General features: G+C 38.1%; 1 protein-coding gene across 11 annotated transcripts in view; it reads left to right on the top strand.

Annotated features, from left to right (window-relative positions):
• The window catches only part of Zpbp (zona pellucida binding protein), a 197,521-nt gene that overhangs the window by 148,693 nt on the left and 25,204 nt on the right, over positions 1-23,624 (top strand). For 6 of the 11 annotated variants that reach the window (XM_063273482.1, XM_039092302.2, XM_039092301.2 and 3 more), the window contains one exon: positions 9,877-10,007. In XM_063273482.1, the coding sequence (XP_063129552.1) occupies positions 9,877-10,007 (131 nt within the window). Of the gene's footprint in view, positions 1-9,876; positions 10,055-23,624 lie in introns of all 11 variants that reach the window. The other 5 variants (XM_063273483.1, XM_006251505.5, XM_063273485.1 and 2 more) reach the window with 1 other exon arrangement.

Raw genomic sequence — 23,624 nt, 5'->3', positions numbered from 1 at the left:
TTCTGGAAATCAGTCTGGAGGTTCCTCAGAAAATTGGACATTGAACTGCCTGAGGATCCAGCTATACCTCTCTTGGGCATATACCCAAAAGATGCCCCAACATATAACAAAGGCACATGGTCCACTATGTTCATAGCAGCCTTATTTATAATAGCCAGAAGCTGGAGAAACCCAGATGCCCTTCAATAGAGGAATGGATACAGAAAATGTGGTACATCTACACAATGGAATATTACTCAGCTATCAAAACCTATGACTTTATGAAATTCATAGGCAAATGGATGGAACTGGAAAATATCATCCTGAGTGAGATAACCCAATCACAGAAAACACACATGCACTCATTGATAAGTGGCTATTAGCCCAAATGCTCGAGTTACCCTAGATGCCTAGAACAAATGAAACTCAAGAAGGATAACCAAAATGCGAATGCTTCACTCCTTCTTTAAAAGGGTAACAAGAATACCCTTGGGAGGGAATAGGGAGGCAAAGTTTAGAACAGAGGCAGAAGGAACACTCATTCAGAACCTGTCGCATGTGTGGCCCATACATATACAGCCATCAAACTAGATAAGATGGATGAAGCAAAGAAGTGCAGGCTGACAGGAGCCGGATGTAGATCTCTCCTGAGAGACACAGCCAGAATACAGCAAATACATAGGCGAATGCCAGCAGCAATGCACTTAACTGAGAATGGGACCCAGGTTGAAGGAATCAGAGAAAGAACTGGAAGAGTTTGAAGGGGCTCGAGATCCCATATGAACAACAATGCCAACCAACCAGAGCTTCCAGGGACTAAGCCACTACCCAAAGACTATACATGGACTGACCCTGGACTCTGACCCCATAGGTAGCAATGAATATCCTAGTAAGAGCACCAGTGGAAGGGGAAGCCCTGGGTCCTGCTAAGACTGAACCCCCAGTGAAAGTGATTGTTGGGGGGAGGGTGGTAATTCGGGGAGGATAGAGAGGGGAACACGCATAGGGAAGGGAGGGAGAGGGGTTAGGGGGATGTTGGCCCAGAAACTGGGGAAGGGAATAACAATCGAAATGTACATAAGAAATACCTAAGTTAATAAAGATGAAAATAAAAAGAGTTTGTGGTTCTAAACTTTTGCTACTACTCCCCTACCAGTTTTCTGTCTGGTGACACGGGTTCCACTTATCTAACAGGAAGTGAGGTGTCTATACTGTTCTTCTGACTAGTGTGATCTTCATCTGATCAGGAACACTCCCTCTCATAGATTGTTTAATAATGTGTTACCTAAAGTATTCAACAGATTGCCTAATACAGTGGTTCCTAACCTGTGGGTCATGACTACTTTGAGGGTCAAACAACCTTTTCACAGGCGTTGTATACAATTATAAGAGAAAACAGATATTTACATTATTATTCATGATAATAGCAGAGTTACTGTTTTCAAGTAGCAACACAAATAATTTTATTTTGGGGCGTCTTCACAACATTAGGAAGTATATTAAAGGGTCACAGCATTAGGAAGATTGAGAACCACTGGTCTTATAGATATATCCTTTGTGGCATGTAGTGAAATTAAAACCTGCCTACTCTGACTTTGTCTGGTATTTGGTGCTTGCCCAGTTGTTGTCTTCTAAGTTTGGTGAGCTAACCTACAACAAATATTAAGGCCTTTTCAACTTATTTATTCTCTATTAACAAGTCCAATGAAAGATACTACAGTGTTTAAAATAAGTTGTCAGATTTCTCTCTGTCAAAGTAGTTGTTTTATACATTTTGTTGAAATGTTTTTTTTTTCTAGTCCCTAGCTTCTAGCCAATCATTTTAAAGCAATTTGCTTTCATATACATTTATCTGTTGTATGAGCATTTGGGGAATTAGAATAAGAGAGCTGATGTCCATTTGGTCTTACTTGTCTCAAACTAGAATCTTACTTTTGGCTTAGTTTTTATATCATCATTCTTACATCATTTAAATTGTTTAAAAATGTTTATATTTATACTTGCAATCCCTACTCAGCACAAAATTCCTTCAGTGTACCTTTAGGTACAATTTTATTAGAATATATGTACAATCAAAGTAAGTAGTATCAGAAATTGTTATTCAGTTGTTTAATGCTATTTTTAAATGATAGGGTGTTTGTGTATCATTATTAGAGAGGAATGAGGAAAGCAGTATGATTTGTTTCTGTCAGGACACCTTAGGTCTAGATCATTGGGTTTTTCTCTGGTGTTGGCTTTGGTTGTATTTATTTTGCATAGGGTTCTTTTTTTTTTTAAAGATTTATTTATTTATTATATATAAGTATGCTGTCACTCTCTTCAGACACACCAGAAGAGGGCATCAGATCCCATTACAGATGGTTGTGAGCCACGATGTGGTTGCTGGGAATTGAACTCAGGACCTCTGGAAGAGCAGTCAGTGCTCTTAACCACTGAGCTATCTCTCCAGCCCCTTGCATAGGGTTTTTAGTGATTATGATAAGTGTCTACTTAAACTCTGAATTGTACCAGCACATTTAAATATTAAATTAGACATCAGATTATATATAATTAATGATATGAAGTTTATAAGTGTTTTGCTAGCATATATGTAAGTACACTCTGTGCTCGGGACTGGAAGAGCTTCTCAGACCCCTGGAACTGAAGTTACAGGAAGCTATGAGCTGACATTGGGAGCTGTGAATGGAAACCATGTCCTCTGTAAGAGCAGCAAGTGCTCTTAACTGCTGAGCCAACTTTCTGGCCCCCTGTAACTAATTCTTTAAGTTCTTCCTTAACCAAAATTTGTGTTTGACTGAGCAAAAAGTGAAAAATTCATCAGAGTAAGCTTTTAAAAATTCGAAAATATTTAATATGTAGAAATGTAAATAATTGAGCAATAGCAAAATGTGATGCTTATGTTCAATAAAGTTTATTTAAAAAGTTTAATAGCTCTCAGATTTTCATCGAAACAATATACTCAAGGACGTATTGAAAGTATGGAATATTACTCAGCTATCAAAAACAATGACCTTATGAAATTCGTAGGCAAATGGTCGGAACTGGAAAATATCATCCTGAGTGAGCTAACCCAATCACAGAAAGACATACATGGTATGCACTCATTGATAAGTGGCTATTAGCCCAAATGCTTGAATTACCCTAGATGCCTAGAACAAATGAAACTCAAGATGGATGATCAAAACGTGAATGCTTCACTCCTTCTTTAAAAGGGGAACAAGAATACCCTTGGCAGGGAATAGAGAGGCAAAGATTAAAACAGACACAGAAGGAACACCCATTCAGAGCCTGCCCCACATGTGGCCCATACATATACAGCCACCCAATTAGACAAGATGGATGAAGCAAAGAAGTGTAGACCGACAGGAGCCGGATGTAGATCGCTCCCGAGAGACACAGCCAGAATACAGCAAATACAGAGGCGAATGCCAGCAGCAAACCACTGAACTGAGAATAGGACCCCCGTTGAAGGAATCAGAGAAAGAACTGGAAGAGCTTGAAGGGGCTCGCGACCCCATATGTACAACAATGTCAAGCAACCAGAGCTTCCAGGGACTAAGCCACTACCTAAAGACTATACATGGACTGACCCTGGACTCTGACCTCATAGGTAGCAATGAATATCCTAGTAAGAGCACCAGTGGAAGGGGAAGCCCTGGGTCCTGCTAAGACTGAACCCCCAGTGAACTAGATTGTTGGGGGGAGGGCGACAAGGGGGGGGGAGGATGGGGAGGGGAACACCCATAAAGATGGTTGAGGGGGGAGGGGGATGTTTGCCCGGAAACCGGGAAAGGGAATAACACTCGAAATGTATATAAGAAATACTCAAGTTAATAAAAAAAAAAAAAGTAGTCAGAAGAGTTGAGGGGGAATAGCAGTATGCCTAGTTATCCTTGCTGCTGGCTAGACTGGAGGTGCATGTTCCTGTTGCAGAAGAACTCATCGGGTCACAGTGGGTTCGAGTTCATGAACTTATTTTGTATTTCAGTTAATGTTTTCTAAGTCGAGTTTATAACAAAGAGCCAGAACTCATCACAGTTTATCTAGCTGGCAAGCCTGAATTTCTTCCACAAAGTCACATTTCTTAGTGATTTGTTAAATACTTTAGGTAAATTTAATTTTAAAAATGTGTTTCTTTTTATTTTTTACATGACTCCAGCTAGTTCTGAGGCTGAAGCAGGTTTATTATTTTTCAGTCTGCTTTTATACCTCTTTAAGTACATGCAAAATAATACTATCAGTTCTGGGTCAAGGAATGAGCAGGATAATAAACAAAATCCTGTAAACACCTTTCTAGGGACTAATCAGGATGGCCAAGACAAAAGGATTGCCACACATGCTTCACTGAGCCTGCTCTGAGCTTTGCATTAACTCAAATGTAAATGTTCTTAATCAGGCCTATTTCCTGAGTCCAGGCCCAAAGTCAGATTCCTGCTTTGAGCTTATAGTTTTGTCCTGGTAATGTCAACTTCCCTCCAAGTGTCTAGGAACAAGTGGCCCTAAAAGGCTCTCCACATCTTCCCCCTTATTTATTTCATAAACAAGACTGAGCCTGTCTTAGGTCATTCTGACAAGAATGCCTTCATTACCCATCATGGAGTAAGCATTATCAAAAGCAATGCACTTCTTCGTTAGGTTGGTAAGGCTCTGTGCAAAATCTTACCCATCCTTGGCTTGTCAGCCTATTAAATGAGTAACTCTGTATTGGGGGGGGGGTCTATTTTTAGTTTCAAGCCATGTATTTTGGCGACCAACATGTTGCTGTTGTTAAGGGCAAGCTTCCAACACAAGGGTCAGGAATAAAAGTATCCCCAGGACAAGAAGAGCTAGCATGATCGATCAAGCTATATATAACATTCTCGAACCTTGACCAAGATTGAAATACTTACCTCAGGCCATGAATAATTTTATCAGCAATAAAAGCTCAGCTAGGTAGCATTCTTTAAATTCATAATCTCAGTATGCAAAGTTAAAACATCCAGAGAGGCGTTAGGATTATGCCAACTTCCCTGCAAGTGTCTTGATCCTTTTCCCAATTATAGGGACCATTTTTAAGTTTAGAAGTAACACAAATCCATTGGTATTTAGCATGACATTCAAGATGGCTTCTTACTTTTAAACTCTGAACCTCCTCCAGGAATTTGAATAGTATCATAAAAAGCATCAATCTGTTGTTCTAAATCCTCTTGAATACTCAGAACATTAGTAACATTTTTTGCTAAATGATTAACAAAAGTAGCAGTCTTCTTGTATCAAAGCAATAGTGCTAGCTATTAATTAACCAGCTATACCACTATACCAGCAATGATCAAGCCCACTATCCTATCGCTTCTGCTTAAAGCCTGACTTACTCCTTCCAGTATTTGCACAAAAGCTGGTTGATGGATCATAACAGACATGTCAGATTTCAGTACATTAACAAAATTAGAAATTGTACAATCAATACAACTTACATTAAATACTTTGGAAGAAATAAAATAATTTTAACATGACCAATTAATAAAATATTAGAAGCTTTAACACATGCACCAACATTTGTTAGGAGTCTAGATCCTGTCTCAATTTTATCCACTGCAAATGTAATTTCATATAAGGCAATTGTGAATTTTTAAATGTCTCTGAAAATGTCCAGAACCAGTCCTCCAAATGAAGATGAAGACTGTTATTTCCAATATTGGATTGATTTCTAGACCAGTCAATGATTGAGTCAGAATAACTGGTCACAGGAAAGAATCATTATAACTTCTCTTATTTGATTAATTTTTTGAAGGCAATTTCCAGAGTCTCTGTTCTCTGTCCTACAATGTCTAAAAGCTTGAAGTAAGGCAGCTTGTCCAATCTGGGAAATTGGCAGCTTCCTGGTTACCATTGTCAGGGCACTCAGCAAGCTCACAGGTCAGTTTTATTCTTTGTCCCAGCATCATCATGTCTCTCCAGTCACTCTGGCAGCTAGTACACTCCTGCAGCATCCTGCAGAAAAAACACAAACATGCCCTCTTCCCCATATTAAATACCTGAACAGGATCACGCCATGTCAGTAAGTGGATCCTTCTATTTCACCTAGGCATAAGCATTCCTAGCTGTACGGTGCCGTGCACATTCAGCAGAGAGTTCCTTGGCATCCAAATTTTAAATTATAAAAATAAAAAGAGCATTATTTAAATAGTTGTATAGTATACAGGGATATAACACCCCCCCTTTATTTTATTTTATTTTTAAAGTTCCACAGTACCTGTTTCACAGTACCTTGTCCTTGAGGATTATAATGAATCCCAGTAATATGGGTAATACTAAATTTTTGACAAAACATTATCTGTTTTAATCTGATTTGAAACACCAAAGAAAAACAACATAGACAATAACTAATTACATTTTTAGTTGCTTCTCCTGTTAAAGCAATTGTCAACTAGAAAGCCTGAAAAGGTATCAGTAGTCACATGTACATATTTTAATTTTCCAAAATCAGAAATAGGAGTAATATCCATTTGCCATAGTTTATGAGGTGTAAGTCCTGGAGGATTAATACCATTATGTGTTAGGGGAAGAAATTGAAGACTTTGAGGATGTCTTTACAATTTACGTTCTCTAGAAATACCAAGTTATCGTCTTGTTATAACAATTTTGATGATGTAAAAATGAGATTGTTTGACTTATTGTCTCTATGTAAGGCCTATAATCTGCCTGGCATACAAATCTGCCGTGCCATTGCCCTTATAAGAGGATCCAGGCAATCTAGTATGAGTCTTTAAGTGGCCTATGAATAAAGAACAGTACGTTCTCTTAAATTGAGTTTTATTTGCAGAAATAATTGCAAAATTTGGGAATTAGCAGTATATTAAAAAGGAACAATTTCCATCAATTGCAAACCTATCAGTATACAAATTGAAAGCTTGAATCTTCAATATTTTGAAATCAGTGACTACAGCATGTAACCCAATAATCTGTGCTGAGGTAGGAGGAACTTGAGAATAAACGTGATGCAATTGCATGTTGCCTTCTCATTGGATGAGCCATCTATAAATATAGTAATCACACTTTCTATGGACTGCATGCATAAATTTACAAATACAAAGTACAAAAGCATGTATAGAGGAAAATTATCAATTTTTCCTGAAAAGTTTGCACATGAAATGGGCCAAATATCAATATTCCGCAAAAACCAAATTAATTGCTGTTTGGAATAAGGAACAAATATTTCATCAGGTTTTTAAGACTCTCATTCCAAAATACTTTGATGATTCTACAATTCTGTATTAACACAGCAACAGCTTCATAATAGGGTGTTAAAAGTTTGCTTGGAGATGAAGAAAGATGAATCCACATTATTGGTCCCTTTTGCCAAAGGACTGCTGTGGGTGCAAACAACAACAGTTGATCAGAGTCTATATAATGTATCTGTTGTTGACTGATAGCTTCTTCTACTTTCTGCAAAGCTGTTCATCCCTCATAAGTTAATTGTTGAGGGGAATTAGGATTTGCATCCCACTAAAGAATATCAAACAGAGAATTAAGTTCTCCTGTGGTAAATTTGAGAGGTCTGAGCCAATTAACATCTCCTAACAGATTTTGAAAATAATTTAAAGTAAACATTGTTTAGCATGTAACTGTTGTCCCAAATAATTGAAAAGAATATTGTCTTTGAATCTTTTCTAGAGCAGCAACTGTACCAAGAATTTAAAACCCTTATAAGAACAAATGCTTTTTCTATAGTAAAACTCCTTCAGAGGGATCAGCTAATAGAATACCACCCATATAATGAATACCATACACTGGAGGAGTCTAAGTCCTATCTTCTTGTATTGAAGCAGTGACAAATGTTTTACATAATGTAGAGCTATTAGCCATTCCTTTGCAAAACTTTCCAATGATAGCACTTTATGGGCTCTCCAAAATTAGAAGGAAGCTCACTAAGTGCAAACCTTTTTACAATCACCAGGATGCAAATGAACAGCATAAAAACAGTCCTCCAAATCCATAATAATTCTATATGCATTTCCTGAAATGGCAGTTGGAGTCAGCAAGCCAGGCTGCAATGGTCTCACAAGTTCCACAGCCTCATCAACCTTTCACAAATCCTGCAACAATCTCTTAACTGCTTGATTTTTTTTTCTTAATTACAAATATGTATGAGTCAGAATCCTGAGCCTGTAATCGAACTGCAAACTGCAGCCGATGGAACACTGGCAGTTTAACAACAATCTTCAAGTTTCCCTTGTAACACCAGGGCACAGTCACAACTTTGGAAAGCAGAACTCAACCTCCAATCCAATCTCTCCAAAATCAACATCAAGCTACGAAGTTTGACTGTCAGTTCCTGCACATGAATGCAGGACAGTGCAGTCTCCGATTCCTCAAAGACACTGCCCTAAATCCTGACTTTTATAGCTATGGTTTCTAGGATAAGAATTACATAAAATGTTACCCAACTCAGAGGTATTTTAGAGACCTGTTTCCTTGGGTTGGCTCATGCCATGTGTGGTCTGGAATGACTCCATCTAAATTACCAGTTTTAAGCCAACTTTCTGTTACCAGTGTTACAAATTTTTAATCATAGCCAAACTTAAAAGCCAAGACATGCAGAAAATATGTATAGTTTTAAACCCGTCAGAAACAAAAATGAAGTGGCTACACACATCTTATATATTTAGACCAAACACAATTTTCTTACTTTTTCTAGCTATAATTTCCAGAGAGGAGCACCTTGTTACCTGTTGAAGCCAGTAAACACAATCACAGAGATTTTTCTAAGAGAAACAGCCATCAGCTCCCTTACCATAGAAGCTGAGAAGCTGCTGGTCCCTTTAAGATCAACCCCTGGCAGGGCTTCTCCAGCTGTGGGAGACTCCTAGCTACAGGTGCAGGGTTCCAAAGGCCAATTAAGAAACTGACACTGCCCTTTTTTTTTTTTATCTTGAAACACGTTAAAACTAAATCAAGGGTGAATGACCAATAGTTTTAACCGTATTTTCATTTTTTTCTTTTGAATATGAAACACAGGGCAACAAACAAACAACAAAACAAAACCACAAAGACTGATTGGCACACCAAGGACAGACAATAGACAGAGGGAAGAGAACCAGATGTCCCAAAGGAACCCAAAACCAGAATATAAGCATTCTTCCAGTAGGAACCAGAGGAAGCAGGATGTCTTCCAGACTCCTCCTGTCCCTAGGAGGGCTCTGCAACAACTTACATGCATTTTCCTTCTCTTTGGCCAAAGCATCCCGGGATAGGCAGGGAGGACAGCTATTCTCAAACCCATTCTCTCTCAAATCCAGGGACTAAACTATCTCTAATTGGGGCACAAAGTCTTAAAACATCTATGGGATTTTTAGCATATCTCTAAATACATACATAAGAAGACACTTTACCATTCCCTTGTCCCTTTTTACAGGTTTTATTCACCATTGGCCCAAATCTTCTTTGCTTTCCTTCACACCCACGGTGTCTTTCACTGCATCTCACTTGTTGTAGCCCAACGCTGAGGCTCCATTTGAGGAGCCAGCTCAGTCAGTCAACAGGTTCTCCAGGGCAGGAGAGAGTATTAGAAAGAAAACAAGACAATTAGAGGACAACATAGCATGACTCCAGCCAGTTCTAAGGCTGAAGACAATGTGTTTCATTTTAACAGCTGACTTAATTTTTGTCAGTTGCCTATTAGTAAATTACTTAGCCCAAAAGTAACAAAAGTTGTTAAAGACAAATTATTTCTTTCTACCAGATATAGAAATAGAAGTACATTTGGAGACACTTCTGTTTGGAGACATATGTTTTTACATGTTATGTGTATCTTATGAATTGAAGCTAAAGATTTTGACATCTTTTCCTCTGTATTGTTTGTTCAGAATCTATATTATTTAATGCTAATTACTATTTCAAATTCTATTCCTAATATAGGCTAAAAATCTCATAGAGAGGTTCTTCATTCAGCAAGTGGAAGTCCTGGGCAAGCGTGCGGAGCCGCTGCCTGAGATATATTACATTGAGGGGACCCTTCAGATGGTGTGGGTGAACCGCTGCTTTCCAGGGTATGGCATAAACATCCTGAAGCATCCCAAGTGTCCTGAGTGCTGTGGTATGTAATAAAGTACACTTCATGTTTGTGTGCATGAGTTCACTCACGTCAACTATGTTTGACTGAATGTTTGTCTTCATTAGCACTGCCATTTGGATTTTGACTTATTTGTACCACATTTTCTCTATCCATTCCTCTGTTAAAGGGAATCTGTGTTCTTTCCAGCTTCTGGCTATTATAAATGCGGCTGCTATGAACATAGTGGAGCATGTGTCCTTGTTATATGTCGGAGCATTTTTGGCATATGTGCCCAGAAGTGGTATAGCTGAGTCCTCAGGTAGTACTATGTCCAATTTTTTGAGGAACCACCAGACTGATTTCCAGAGTGGCTGTACCAGCTTGCAATTACACCAACAATGGAGGAGTGTTCCTCTTTCTCCACATCGTAGCCAGCATCTGTTGTCACCTGTGTTTTTGATCTTAACCATTCTGACTGGTGTGAGGTTGAATCTCAGGGTTGTTTTGATTTGCATTTCCCTGATGACTTAAGATGTTGAACATTTCTTTAGGTGCTTCCCAGCCATTCGATATGCCTCAGCGGATAATTCTTTGTTTAGCTTTGTACCCCATTTTTTAAGAGCATTGTTTGATTCTCTGGAGTCTTAACTTCTTGAGTTCTTTGTATATGTTGGATATTAGCCCTCTTTCAGATGTAGGATGGGTAAAGATCTTTTCCCAATCTGTTGGTTGCTGTTTTATTCTAATGACAGTGTCCTTTGCCTTATAGAAGCTTTACAATTTTATGAGGTCCTACTTGTTGATTCTTTTTTTTTTTTTTTTTTTGATTCTTAATCTTAGAGCATAAACCATTGGTGTTTTGTTCAGGAAAATTTCCCTAGTGCCCATGTATTTGAGGCTCTTCCCCACTTTTTCTTCTATTAGTTTGAGTGTATCTGGTTTGATGTGGAGGTCCTTGATCCACTTGGACTTAAGCTTTGTACAGGGTGATAAGCATGGATCCATTTGTATTCTTCTACGTGCTGACCTCAAGTTGAACCACTACCATTTGTTGAAAATGCTATCTTTTTCCCCACTGGATTGTTTTAGCTCCTTTGTCAAAGATCAAGTTATCCTAGGTGTGTGGGTTCATTTCTGGGTCTTCAATTCTATCCCATTGATCTAGCCTTTCTCTGTACCAATACCATACAGTTTTTATCACTATTGCTCTGTAAATATAGCTTGACATCAGGGATGGTGATTCACCCAGAAGTTCTTTTAGCTGAGAATAGTTTTTGCTATCTTAGGTTTTTTGTTATTCCAAATGAATTTGCAAATTGCTCTTTCTAATTCTATTAAGAATTCAGTTGGATGCCAAGCAACCAGAGCTTCCAGGGACTAAGCCACTACCTAAATTGGACTGACCCTGGACTCTGACCTCATAGGCAGCAATGAATATTCTAGTAAGATCACCAGTGGAAGGGGAAGCCCTTGGTCCTGCTAAGACTGAACCCCCAGTGAACGTGATTGTTGGGGGGAGGGCGGCAATGGGGGGAAGGTGGGGAGGGGAACACCCATAAAGAAGGGGAGGGGGATGTTTGCCTGGAAACCAGGAAAGGGAATAACATTCGAAATGTAAATAAGAAATACTCAAGTTAATAAAAAAAAAGGGAAAAAATTATTCTAGTGACTCATAGTTAAAAAAAAAGAATTCAGTTGGAATTTTGATGGGGATTGCATTGAATCTAGAGATTACTTTTTTTGGCAAAATGGTGAATTTTACCATATTAATCCTGCCAATCCATGAGCATCTTCAATCCATGAGATCTTCTGAGATCTTCAATTTCTTTCTTCAGAGACTTGAAGTTCTTGTCATTCAGATCTTTCACTTGCTTGGTTAGAGTCACACCAAGGTATATTATGTTATTTGTGATTATTGTGAAGGGTGTCATTTCCCTAATTTCTTTCTCAGTCTGTTTAACCTTTGAGTAGAGGAAGGCTACTCATTTGTTTGAGTTAACTTTATATGCAGCCACTTTGGTGAAGTTATTTATCAGATTTAGGAGTTCACTGGTGTAATTTTTGGGGTCACCTAAGTATACTCTCATAATATCTCCAAATAGTGATATTTTGACTTTTTCTTTTCTAATTTGTATCCTCTTTGACCTCCTTTCATTGTGTGATTGCTCTGGCTAAGACTTCGAGTACTATTTGAATAAGTAGGGAGAGAGGGAGGGCAGCCTTGTCTAGTGCCTGATTTTAGTGGAAGTGCTTCAAGTTTCTCTCCATTTAGTTTGATGTTAGCTACTGGTTTACTGTACATTGCTTTTACTATATTTAAGTATGGGCCTCTAATTCCTGATCTTTCCAAGACCATTATAATGAAAGGGTGTTGAAATTTGTCAAATGCTTTCTCAACATCTAATGAGATGATTCTGTGGGTTTTTTTTCCCTTTGTGTTTGTTTACATATTGGATTACATTGATGATTTCCGTATATTGAAACATCTCTGCATCCCTGGGATGAAGCCTACATGATCATGATGGATGATAGTTTTGATGTGTTCTTGGATTTGTTTTGCCAGAATTTTATTGAGTATATTCGCATTGATATTAATAAGGGAAATTGGTCTGAAGTTCTCTTTCTTTTTTGGGTCTTTGTGTGGTTTAGGTTTAAGCATAATTGTGGCTTCATAGAAGGAATTGGGTAGTGTTCCTTCTGTTTCTATTTTGTGCAGCAGTTTGGACACGATTGGCAGCAGTTGTTCTATGAATAGAATTTTGCACTAAACTTATCTGATCCTTGGCTTTTTTTTTTTTTTTTTTTTTTTGCTTGGGAGACTTTTAATAACTGCTTCTATTTCTTTAGTATTTATGGGAATCTGTTGGTTTAGTAGATGGTTTATCTGATCCTGATTTAATTTTGGTACCTGGTATCTGTTTAAAAAAATTGTCCATTTCATCCAGATTTTCCAGTTTTCTTGAATATAGGCTTTTGTAGTAGAATCTGATGATATTTTGAATTTCCTCAGATTCTGTTTTTATGTCTCCCTTTTCATTTCTGATTTTGTTAATTTGGATACTCTCTCTGTGCCCTCTGGTTAGTCTTGCTAAGGGTTTATCTATCTTATTGGTTTTCTTAAAGGACCAGCTCCTGATTTTGCTGATTCTTTGTGTAGTTCTTTTGTTTCTGCTTGGTTGATTTGAGTCCTGAGTTTGATTATTTCCTAACATCTACTCCTCTTGGGTGTATTTGCTTCTTTTTGTTCTATAGCTTTCAGGTGTGCTGCCAAGCTGTTAATGTGTGCTCTTTCTAGCTTCTCTTTGGTGGCACTCAGAGCTGTGAGTTGTTTCTTTTTCTTAGCACAGCTTGCATTGTGTTCCATCACTTTGGGTATGTTGTGCCTTCATTGTCCTTAAAAGGTCTTTGATTTCTTTCTATAGTTCTTCCTTGATCAAGTTATCATTGAGTAAAGCATTACTCAGCTTCCACGTGTGTGTGAGGTTTTGTCATTTTTTGTTTCTATTAAAGGTCAGTCTTAATCCATCTGATAGTATACATGGGTTTATATCAGTCTTCTTTTATCTGTTGAGGCCTCTTGTGTGACCAATTATATGGTCAGGTTTGGAGAAGGTACCAGGAGGTGTTGAGAAGAAGGTGTGTCCTTTTGTTGTAGGATTTGATGTTCCATAGATAACTGTTAAATCCATTTGTTTCATAACTTCTGTTAGTTTCTCTGTCTCTGTTCATTTTGTTCCCATGATCTGTCTATTGAAGAGAGTTGGGTGTTGAAGTCTCACACTATTGTATGAGGTACAATTATGATTTGAGCTTTAGGAAGACTTCTTTTATGAATGTAGGTGTCCTTGAATTTGGAGCACAGATATTCAGAATTGAGAGTTTATCTTGGTGAATTTTTTCCTTTGATGAATAGGAAGTGTCCTTCCTTGTCCTTTTTGATGAATTTTGGTTGAAATTCGATTTTATTTGATATCAGAATGGTTACTCCAGCTTGTTTATTGGGACCATTTGCTTGGAAATTGTTTTCTAGCCTTTACTCCTAGGTCGTGTCTCCCTTTATCGTTGAGCTGTGTTTCCTGTATTTAGCAAAATGCTGGTCCTCTTTATGTATCCAGTCTGTTAGTCTATGTTTTTGTATTGAGGAATTGAGTTCATTGATGTTAAGAGATATTAGGGAATACTGACTGTTGTTTCCTGTTATTTTTGTTGTTATAGGTGGAATTATGTTTATGTGGCTATCTGCTTTTTAGTTAGTTAAAATTAGAATACATTCTTGCTTTTTCTAGGGTGTAATTTCCATCCTTGTGTTGGAGTTTTCCATCTATTATCCTTTGTAGAGATGGATTTGTGGAAAGATATTGTGTAAATTTGGTTTTGCCATGGAATATCTTGGTTTCTCCATCTATTTTAATTGAGCGTTTTGCTGGTATAGGAGCCTGGGCTGACATTTGTGTTCTCTTAGGGTCTGTATGACATGTGTCCAGGATCTTCTGGCTTTCATAGTCTCTGGTGAGAATTCTGGTGTGATTCTGATAGGTCTACCTTTATATGTTACTTGACCTTTTTCCCTTACTGCTTTTAATATTCTTTCTTTGTTTTGTGCATTTGGTGTTTTGACTATTATGTGATGGGAAGAGTTTCTTTTGTGGTCCAATCTATTTGGAATTCTGTAGGCTTCTTTTATGTCTATGGGCATCTCTTTCTTAGGGAAGTTTTCTTCTATAATTTTGTTGAAGATATTTACTGGCCTTTTAATTTGGGAGTCTTCGCTCTGTTCTATACCTATTATCCTTAGGTTTGATCTTCTCCTTTTGTCTTGGATTTCCTGGAGGTTTTGGGTTAGGAGCTTTTTGCATTTCAATTTTCTTAATTTTGTCAATTTTTTTCTATTGTATCTTCTGCCCCTAAGAGTCTCTCTTCTATCTCTTGTATTCTGTTTGTAATGCTTTTATCTATGACTCCTGATTTGTTTCCTAGGATTTCTATTTGCAGGGTTGTCTCCCTTTGTGATTTCGTTATTGTTTCTATTTCCATTTTTAGATCCTGGATCGTTTTGTTCAATTCCTACACCCGTTTGGTTGTGTTTTCCTGTAATTCTTTAGGGAATTTTACTGTTTCCTTTTTAAGGGCATCTACCTATTTACCCGTGTTGTCCTGTATTTCTTTAAGGGAGTTATTTATGTCCTTCTTAAAGTCCTCTCATGTCATCATGAGATGTGATTTTAAATCCAAATCTTGCTTTTCTGCTGTGTTGGGGTATCCATGGCTTGCTGTGGTGGGGGAACTGGGTTCTGATGATGCCAAGTGGCCTTGGTTTCTGTTGCTTAGGTTCCTCCCCTTGCCTGCCACTATCTACTTATCTCTGGTCTTAGCTGTTCTTGCTGTCTCTGACAGTGCCTTGACCCTCCTGTTCTCCTGTGTGTCAGCACTACTGCTAGACCAGCTCTTTCCCAGGGGTCCTGGGTACAGAGGGATGTGGCCCAAGCTCAGCTCAGGATGCAGACAGAATTCGGATGGATCTTGTGTCAAATTGTTCCTCAGTTCCTATGTCCTCAGGGCTCCAGGTCCATTCTTCTTGGTCCAGGAATGTGAACAGAAGTGGTGCTCTCAGAATTGTCAGCACTTCTAGGAATCCAGCTCTCTCCCAGTGGGATCTGGGTATAGAGAGCTGTGGCACAGGGTTAGCTCTGGGCACAGGAAGAAACTGGAAGGGGTTACCTTTTCAATATAATGTTTTCTACTTTTATCCACTGACCTGCAAATTTCATTGTTTCACTTTATTTAGTTATAGCTAAATAGAATTTTATAGTCTGCAAATAGTATATTTTCGTTACTCATTCTTTAGTTGGAGGACATTTAGGTTGTTTCTATTTCCTAACTATTGCGATTAGAACAGCAATGTACGTGGCTGTGCAGTTATGTATGAATTATGATGTGGAGTCCTTTTGGCACATGCTGATGACTGGTCATATGGCAGATATATTTTTAGCTACTTTAGAGTATTCCACACTTATTTACATAGTAGCTTTACGAATTTCCAATCCCATCAATACTTGCTTACATCTGTTGTTTGTTGTTTTCTTGATTTTACCTATTCTGACTGGGGTAACATGCTGTCTTAGGGTTCTCTAAGGCAACAGATCTTATAAAATGAAATACACACACACACACACACACACACACACACACACACACACAGACACCAAGTAGACAGTGAACAAGTACTTCGTTCTTCCATGTGCTCTAAGTAGGCGGACCACAGAAGTTGCAGCCCAGGTTAAAGATGAATTTTCCCACCTCAAAAATTCTGAATTAAAAGTGGGTCTTCCCACTTCACATAAATTTAATTAAGAAAAATTACCTCAAATGTGTACTCAGCCACTTGGGTGTTATTTCCAGATGTAGTCAAGTTGATAACCAACAATAGCCAACACAAATGAATTCTTAAAGTTGATTTGATTTTTATTTCTACGATTTCTAAGTATAATGAACATGTTTTGAGATATTAGTCATTTTTCTTTTTTGAACCTTCTCTGTTCAGAGATATAGTCCATTTTTTATCTAGATGGCTTGTTTTCTTGACCTTTTGCTTTTCCAGTTTTGAATGTTCTGAGTTTCAGTCCTCTATCAGATATATAGCTGGAAAAAATTCTCTGCGGGCTTTCTCTACTCAGTTATGTACTTTACTGGACACTACTTTCGCTTATGAGTTCCCATCTGTCAATTGTCAGCCTTAATTCTTGAGAAAATGAGGTCCTTTTCAGAAAGTAGTTTCCTACTGCCATGTGTTCTAGGATGCTCCTTTTTCTCTTGTTGTTTCTGCATTTTGTGTTTTATAATATTGAGGTCTTGTAGCAGTAGGTGGTTTATGCGCTGTAATCTTCCTGGTGGCAGTAGTGTGTGTTCCTTGCTCCCCGCTACCTGCCCTAATGCTCTGGATTCTTGAATTAAAGATACACACACACACCCACACACACACACACACACACACACACACACACACACACACACACACACACACGACACAGCCTTATATTTAATACGCCTTAATCAGCTCAATGGCCAGGCCACTCACAAACTTCCATATTGCCAATGCCTCCCCTCCAATAGTCCTGAGTTATTGTTTAATGAAATCCATACTCCATCTTTGCTGCCTTTGATCCAGTTGGGGTCTCCCCAGGCCACTTCTCTCCGGCTCTTACATGATTGGTATGCCTCTCTTCCTGCAGCTCTCAAACCCAGATCTTATTCCTTTCTCAGCAAATGAGATTCTTTTCCTGGTTCCCTAGCCGGTGAAGCCTTAGGGTTCTGCCTTCATCACCATGCCCAGCCATTGCCACCTGCAACCTTATTTACCAATCAAAGCCAACTGGGGGCAGTTACATGCAGATGTGCAGATTCTCGTGTAATTTGGGGGACCAAATTAACATAAATAGCATTAGATCCAATCCACCACAAGACCATGGTTCATTTGTAGTTTGTTTTTGTGCAAGGTGATAGATATGGGTGCTGTGTAACTCTTCTACATTACTCATTCTGTTTTCTCAGCACTGTTTGCTGAAGATGTTTTTATCTCTGATAGGTAGTTGTTGCAAATATCAAATGAATGTAATTATGGAACATATATTTGTGTCTTCTGTTTTCTTCCATTGATTTAAATGTTTTCTGTTGTTGATGTTTCTTTGTTTATGCCATGCAATTTTTATTACTATACAGCTATGTAGAACCATTTCTTGAATTTCAGGGATAAAGCCAACTTGATCAAAATGAATAATCTTTTGATATATTCCTGTATTTGGCTTTCAAGTATTTTATTGAGGACCCCTGAATCTATGTTGATTCAAAGATGCTTGCCTAATTTTCTTGTGTGTTTTTCTAGTACACTAATGCTAGCTTTGTAAATGCGTTTGGGAGAACGCCTTCTGTTTCCTTCTTTTTTTGAATAATTTATTAGGTATTGATTGTAGAACTTCTTTGGATGTTTAGTAGAATTCTGATGTGTATCTGTCTGGGCCTGGTCTTTTTATCACTGTTTAGATCTTATCCATCAATGTGTCTGTATAAATTATTAATCTTCTCTTAGCTTTGTTGGTTTGAATGAGTTTAACACTCTATTTTAGAATTTCTAACTTAATGAATTATAGGTTTTTAAAGTATTTGCTCAAAATATTTTGATTTTTTTGGTGTCAGTTGTAATGTTTCCCTTTTTATCTCTCATTGTGTTGATTAGTTTTCTCACACTTTTTTGGCTAATTAGGCAAAGAATCTGTTGAATTTGTTTATCTTCTTACAGACCCAGCTCTTAGATTTGTACTTTATTGCTTGTACTAATTTTTTATATTGATTTCTTACTTTTTGTTCTGATTTTTTAATTCTTGCCATCTAATAAATTTTTGCTTATTTTGTTCTTGTTTTTCCAACTTCTTCACTTGTGTTATAAAGGCATAACATCAGAGTGTGGGCACAATACTGAAAGTGCCGTGAGAAAAATCACAAGTCACATGTAAAGGAAAACCCATCAGGGATAGCTGAGTGGACATGGATGTGAAGCGATCGACTGGAACATGTACACTCACCCCTAGTTACATCCCTGAAGACTGCTTTCCTATCCTCCACAATCCTCTATAGCCCTTAGCTCTTCGGGGTGGAGTGGGGTAAGGAGCCCCTGCCCCATACTGACTACGTAGTTTTTGGTTTAGTCTTATGTGTAAGCAGCTATAGCTGCTGTGAGTTCATAAATGTCTTGTCAATACCTAATACCTATTAGACAGCATTTTACACCCCTGTCTTACAGCTCTTTTTCCTAGCTCCTCTTCTGTGTTTCTTGAGCTTGGAGAGATGATATGGGTGTCCCTTCTTTTTTAATGCTGAGCTTTCCGCTGTCACACTGTTCTCATCTCCTCATACCTGAGTTTCTGCATTAGCCACCACTAGCTGCTAAGAGAGTTTGCTTTGACCTAGTCTGAGAACAGCATGAGTCCATGGGTATAAGCATAAATGCTTTTTTTTTGATAGTATATTCATTTAGTAAAACAAGAATAGTAGACTGACTCCTACTGCCTATGACTTCCTAAGTCTTGGACTTAGACCTATACCCATACTACAAACTGTGTCTTTCTCAGTCTGGGTTAGCTCACTCAGGATGATATTTTCTGGTTTCATTGATTTGCCTGAGGATTTCATGATGTCTTTGTTTTTGATAACTGAGCACTCTTCCATTATAGGAATGTTGCCTGATGACTAGGGACATTGAACATTTCTTTAAGTACTTCTCATTAGAAATTCATCTGTTGTAAATTCTCTGTTTAGCCCTGTATGCCAGCTTTTAGTTGGATATTAGCCCTCTGTTGAATGTAGGGTTGTTGAAAATCTTTTCTCATTCCGTAGTTCTATTGACAGTGTTCACTTTTGTGAGGTCCCATTTATTATAATTGTTGTTCTTAGTGCCTGAGCTATTGGTGTGCTGTTCAAGAAGTTCTCTCCTCTGCCAGTCTGTTCAAGGATATTCTTCACTTTCTCTTCTATTACATTTAGTGTATCCAGTTTTATGTTGAGGTCTTTAATCCACTTGGACTTGAGTTCTGTGCAGGGTGATGGATATGAATCTATTTGTATTCTTCTACAGCAGACATCCAGTTAGAGCAGCACCAGTTGTTGAAGATACTTTCCTTTTCCATTGTATTGTTTTGCCTTCTTTGTCAAAAACCAAGTGTTCATAAATGTGGGGGTTTATTTCTGGGTCCTCCATTCTATTCTGTTGACTAAGTAGTTTGTTTTTATACCAATATCATGATTTTTGTATTGCTATTGCTCTGTTGTACAGCTTGAGATCTGGGATGGTGATACCTTCTGAAGTTCTTCTGTTGTGCAGGATTGTTTTAACTACCCTGGACTTTGGTTGTTTTTTTTTTTTGTTGTTGTTGTTGTTGTTGAACTCCTAGAGGTAATAAACACCTTCAGCAAAGTGGCTAGATACAAATTGAACACAAAAAATTCAGTAGTCCTCCTTTATACAGCTGATAAATGGGCAGAGAAAGAAATTAGGGAAACAACACCCTTCACAATGACCACAAAAAATATCTTGGTGTAACTAATCAAGCAAGTGAAAGGCCTGTATGTCAAGAAGTTTAAGTCTCCGAAAAAAGAAATTTAAGAAGACATAAGATGGAAAGAGCTCCCATCCTCATGTGTTGATAGGATTAACATAGTAAAAATAACCATCTTATTAAAAACAATCTACAGATTCAGTGCAGTGCTCATGAATATTCTAACACAATTCTTTACAGACTTTGAACAAACAATTCTCACATTTATATGGAAAAACAATGTTTCTTTTTTGTCCAAATGATTTATTTGTTGGTGAGAGTTGTGTACTGAGGTCACTGATTATCACTATGGGATAAATCTGGCAATATTTGCTTTCTTAAATTATATTTGTGTTTGACATATATAATTCTATTATTCTCTTGATGGATTATCTCCCCCAATTTTTATTAAATGGTCTTGTTTATGTCTGGATTAATTTTGGTTTGAAATCTGTTTTGTTAATAACTGCTGAGTGTCACTTGCTGGGAATGCTTTTGTCCTCATGTAGTGTCTACGTTTGATAATAAAGTGTGTTACTTGGCAGCAGGAAAATGATAAAGTTTGGGGAGTGTATTAATATAGGGTCTCACTAACTCTGTCGGGCTTGGAATTTACTTTGTAGACCATGCTGGCTTCAAATCCATATAGATCCACCTTCCTCTGCCCTCTGAGTTCTGGGATTAAAGGCATACATGCCCAGCAATACAGTTTTCTTTCTAATCAATCCTGCTATTCTGTGTCTTTTCATTTGCAAAATTAAGACAATTAACATTCAGAAATATTATGGAGTGATTTCTATTTATTCAAACCATGTTGTCGATTTTATTGTGGGTTTTTTTTGATGCCTTTTTGATTAACTGTTCTGATATTTATTTACCTGATTTTTGCCTCTTCATTCATAAGTATTCCCTCCAGTATCCTTGTGGAGTTTTCTTAGTGGTGTGTAAATTATATTAGTCTGTTTTTAGGATGGAAAATTTCTATTTTTCTGGCATAATGATCTGGGTTGGCAGTTGTGGTTTTTCATATAGTAGAACATGTGTTTCCTTTTTCTTGATTCTTTAAATGTTTCTATCAAATTGTTTTGATTGAATGTATGCATATATGTATATCATACATATATTTGGTAATGCCTATGGAGTATTGAAAAGGACATTGAATACCTTGGGAATGGAATTACAGACTGTCCTGGTTGGGGTTTTACTGCTGTGAACAGACACCATGACCAAGGCAACTCTTATAAAGGACAACATTTAACTGTGGCTGGCTTACAGGTTAAGAGGTTCAGTCCATTATCATCAAGGTGGGAGCATAGCAGCATCTAGGCAGATGTGAGACTAGAGCTGAGAGTTCTGCATCTTCATTCAAAGTCAGATAAGAGAAGACTGGCTTCCAGGCAGCCAGGATCATGGTCTTAAAAGCCCATGCCCACCTCCTCCAATAGGGCACACCTACTCCAAGAAGGCCACACCTCCAGGTAGTGCTGCTCACTGTGCCATATGTATTCAAACCACCAGCAGACAGTCAAGTGTTGTCAAGTATGTGCTGGAAAGTAAACCTGGGTACTCTGCAATAGCAGAAAGTACTCTTAACAATTCTATCTTTCAAGCCCCAGGTTTGGTGATTCTCGAGGGTGACATGTTTATCTTGGTTTATTTTTAGTATCTTTTCAACAAAGGTACTTAGGCTTTTGGAGTTGGATTCTTGCTGGTGTTTTTTATTATGAGGTCTTGGCATATGTCCCAAAAGGCTTACATACCTATCCAACTTGTCATTGGGGTTGTAATGTTACAGAGTAGGAGGCTGAGTTTTGTCAAATCCTGTGTGGGAGAAGAACCTCATAATTCGGGCTTCATTTACTCTTCTTGCCACAATCATCTGATGATCAGCTGAGTAAAGCTGGCAAGTACGGGGAAAGGATGTGCTGAGGTGAAGGGTGTAAGAGAATCAGGAAGAGGGTACTTAATAACGTTCACTTAGAAAATGAAGTGCCCTGGGTTGGAAGGTATGGACAGAGCTTTGTTAAGTCCCCATGGTGAGAGCCTCATAAGGCTTTACTCAGCAGCCGAGTCCAGAACACTGGCTGCTTCGAGAAGCTCCATGAAAGCCATCGGTCCAACTCATCTCAGCCTCACTGCCTCAGGACACCCCAGTCCCTACCTGCTGATCTCCCATTCATTGTGTCCCATAGAGTTGGCTAAACTTGTATTTTGACTTTCATTTGAAACACCTTTTTTCTTCTTAATGTCTTCAGTGAACTTTTTATTATCAAATAGAGTGTTTTTATCTCCACATGTTTATGAACTTCCTGTAGTTTCTATTGCTATTGATAACCTAGTTTTATTTCTTCACTGTCAAATAAAATAGATGTTACTTCAGTTTTCATATATTTGTTCAAACTTGTTTTATGTGCTAGAATGTGAATTGTATCATGTGCTAGTATGAAAAAAATCAATGGGCTGCTGGGAGAATGTATTTGGGTAGAATATTCTGTACATGCCTTTTTAGTCCATTTGATTCATTTTGCCATAATTAATTCCATTTTTTTGTTCAGATGACTTATTGGTAAGAGTTGTGTATTGAGGTAACAGCTGCTAGTGTTTGGGTTAATTTATGCCTTTCTGAGTATTTGATTCATGAAATGATGTACACCTGCATTTAGTATTAATATGTTTGAAAATGTTTTATCTTTTATTTTCATTGTGGATTGTTTTGAGTCTGAAGTGAATTATTTATTACTGGGGATATTTTTGAACTCTATCTTGTCAGGTATTAGAATAGATAGGCCTATTTTTTCCAGCTACTTCCTTGAGGTAACTTCTATCCTTTGCCCCTGAGAAAGTGTCTTATCTTTCCTGGTGGGGTGTTCCTTGGAGGCAGTAAAAGATGCATCCTACTCTCTAATACATTTTGCTAGTCTGTGCATTTTACTGGGGGAACTGAGACAATGTCAGAGCTCCTCTGTCCTGCCAGGTTGTTGATTTTGTGGCATGTTCTTAGCCTTCTTTTGACTGTTGTTGCATTTTTATTTCAGCCTTTAGTGGTGAGCTTGTGTTTTCATTTGAAGTATTACTCTAATATCCTTTATAAACTTGAGTTAGTTCTTATAAATTTCTTCTCTGTCGCTTCTGTCTCCGTCCCGTAGAAAGGAGTGACACCACGACATTCTTCTCAAAGCAGTTTATTTAGGAACCTTTCTTTCTGTATGCAAGCAGCAACCTCCCTTTTCTTCCCTTCCTTCTCCTCTTAGCCCCCGAGCACACTCCCTTATATCCTCCCTCAACTCCGCCTCCTCCATCCAGTCTGCATAATCTCAGTTCATAGGTCCATGTCACATGGCCTGATCTTGCCTCATGGTGCGCCTGCACAGCTCTCACAATGGACGTGGCTAGTTTCAGGTGTGTGAGGAAGTCAGGTGCTAGTCATGAGACTTAGCTGCAGTCCCGGGCGCCATCTTGGAACTGCCGCCACACCCACTCCCCACATCCTTTGTGACTGTATAGCTCAGAATGGCTCCCTACACTTC

This window comes from Rattus norvegicus, chromosome 14, assembly GCF_036323735.1.
Source record: "Rattus norvegicus strain BN/NHsdMcwi chromosome 14, GRCr8, whole genome shotgun sequence".
Classification (NCBI taxonomy): Eukaryota; Metazoa; Chordata; class Mammalia; order Rodentia; family Muridae; genus Rattus; species Rattus norvegicus.
This window is presented reverse-complemented; position numbering and strand designations above follow the sequence as displayed.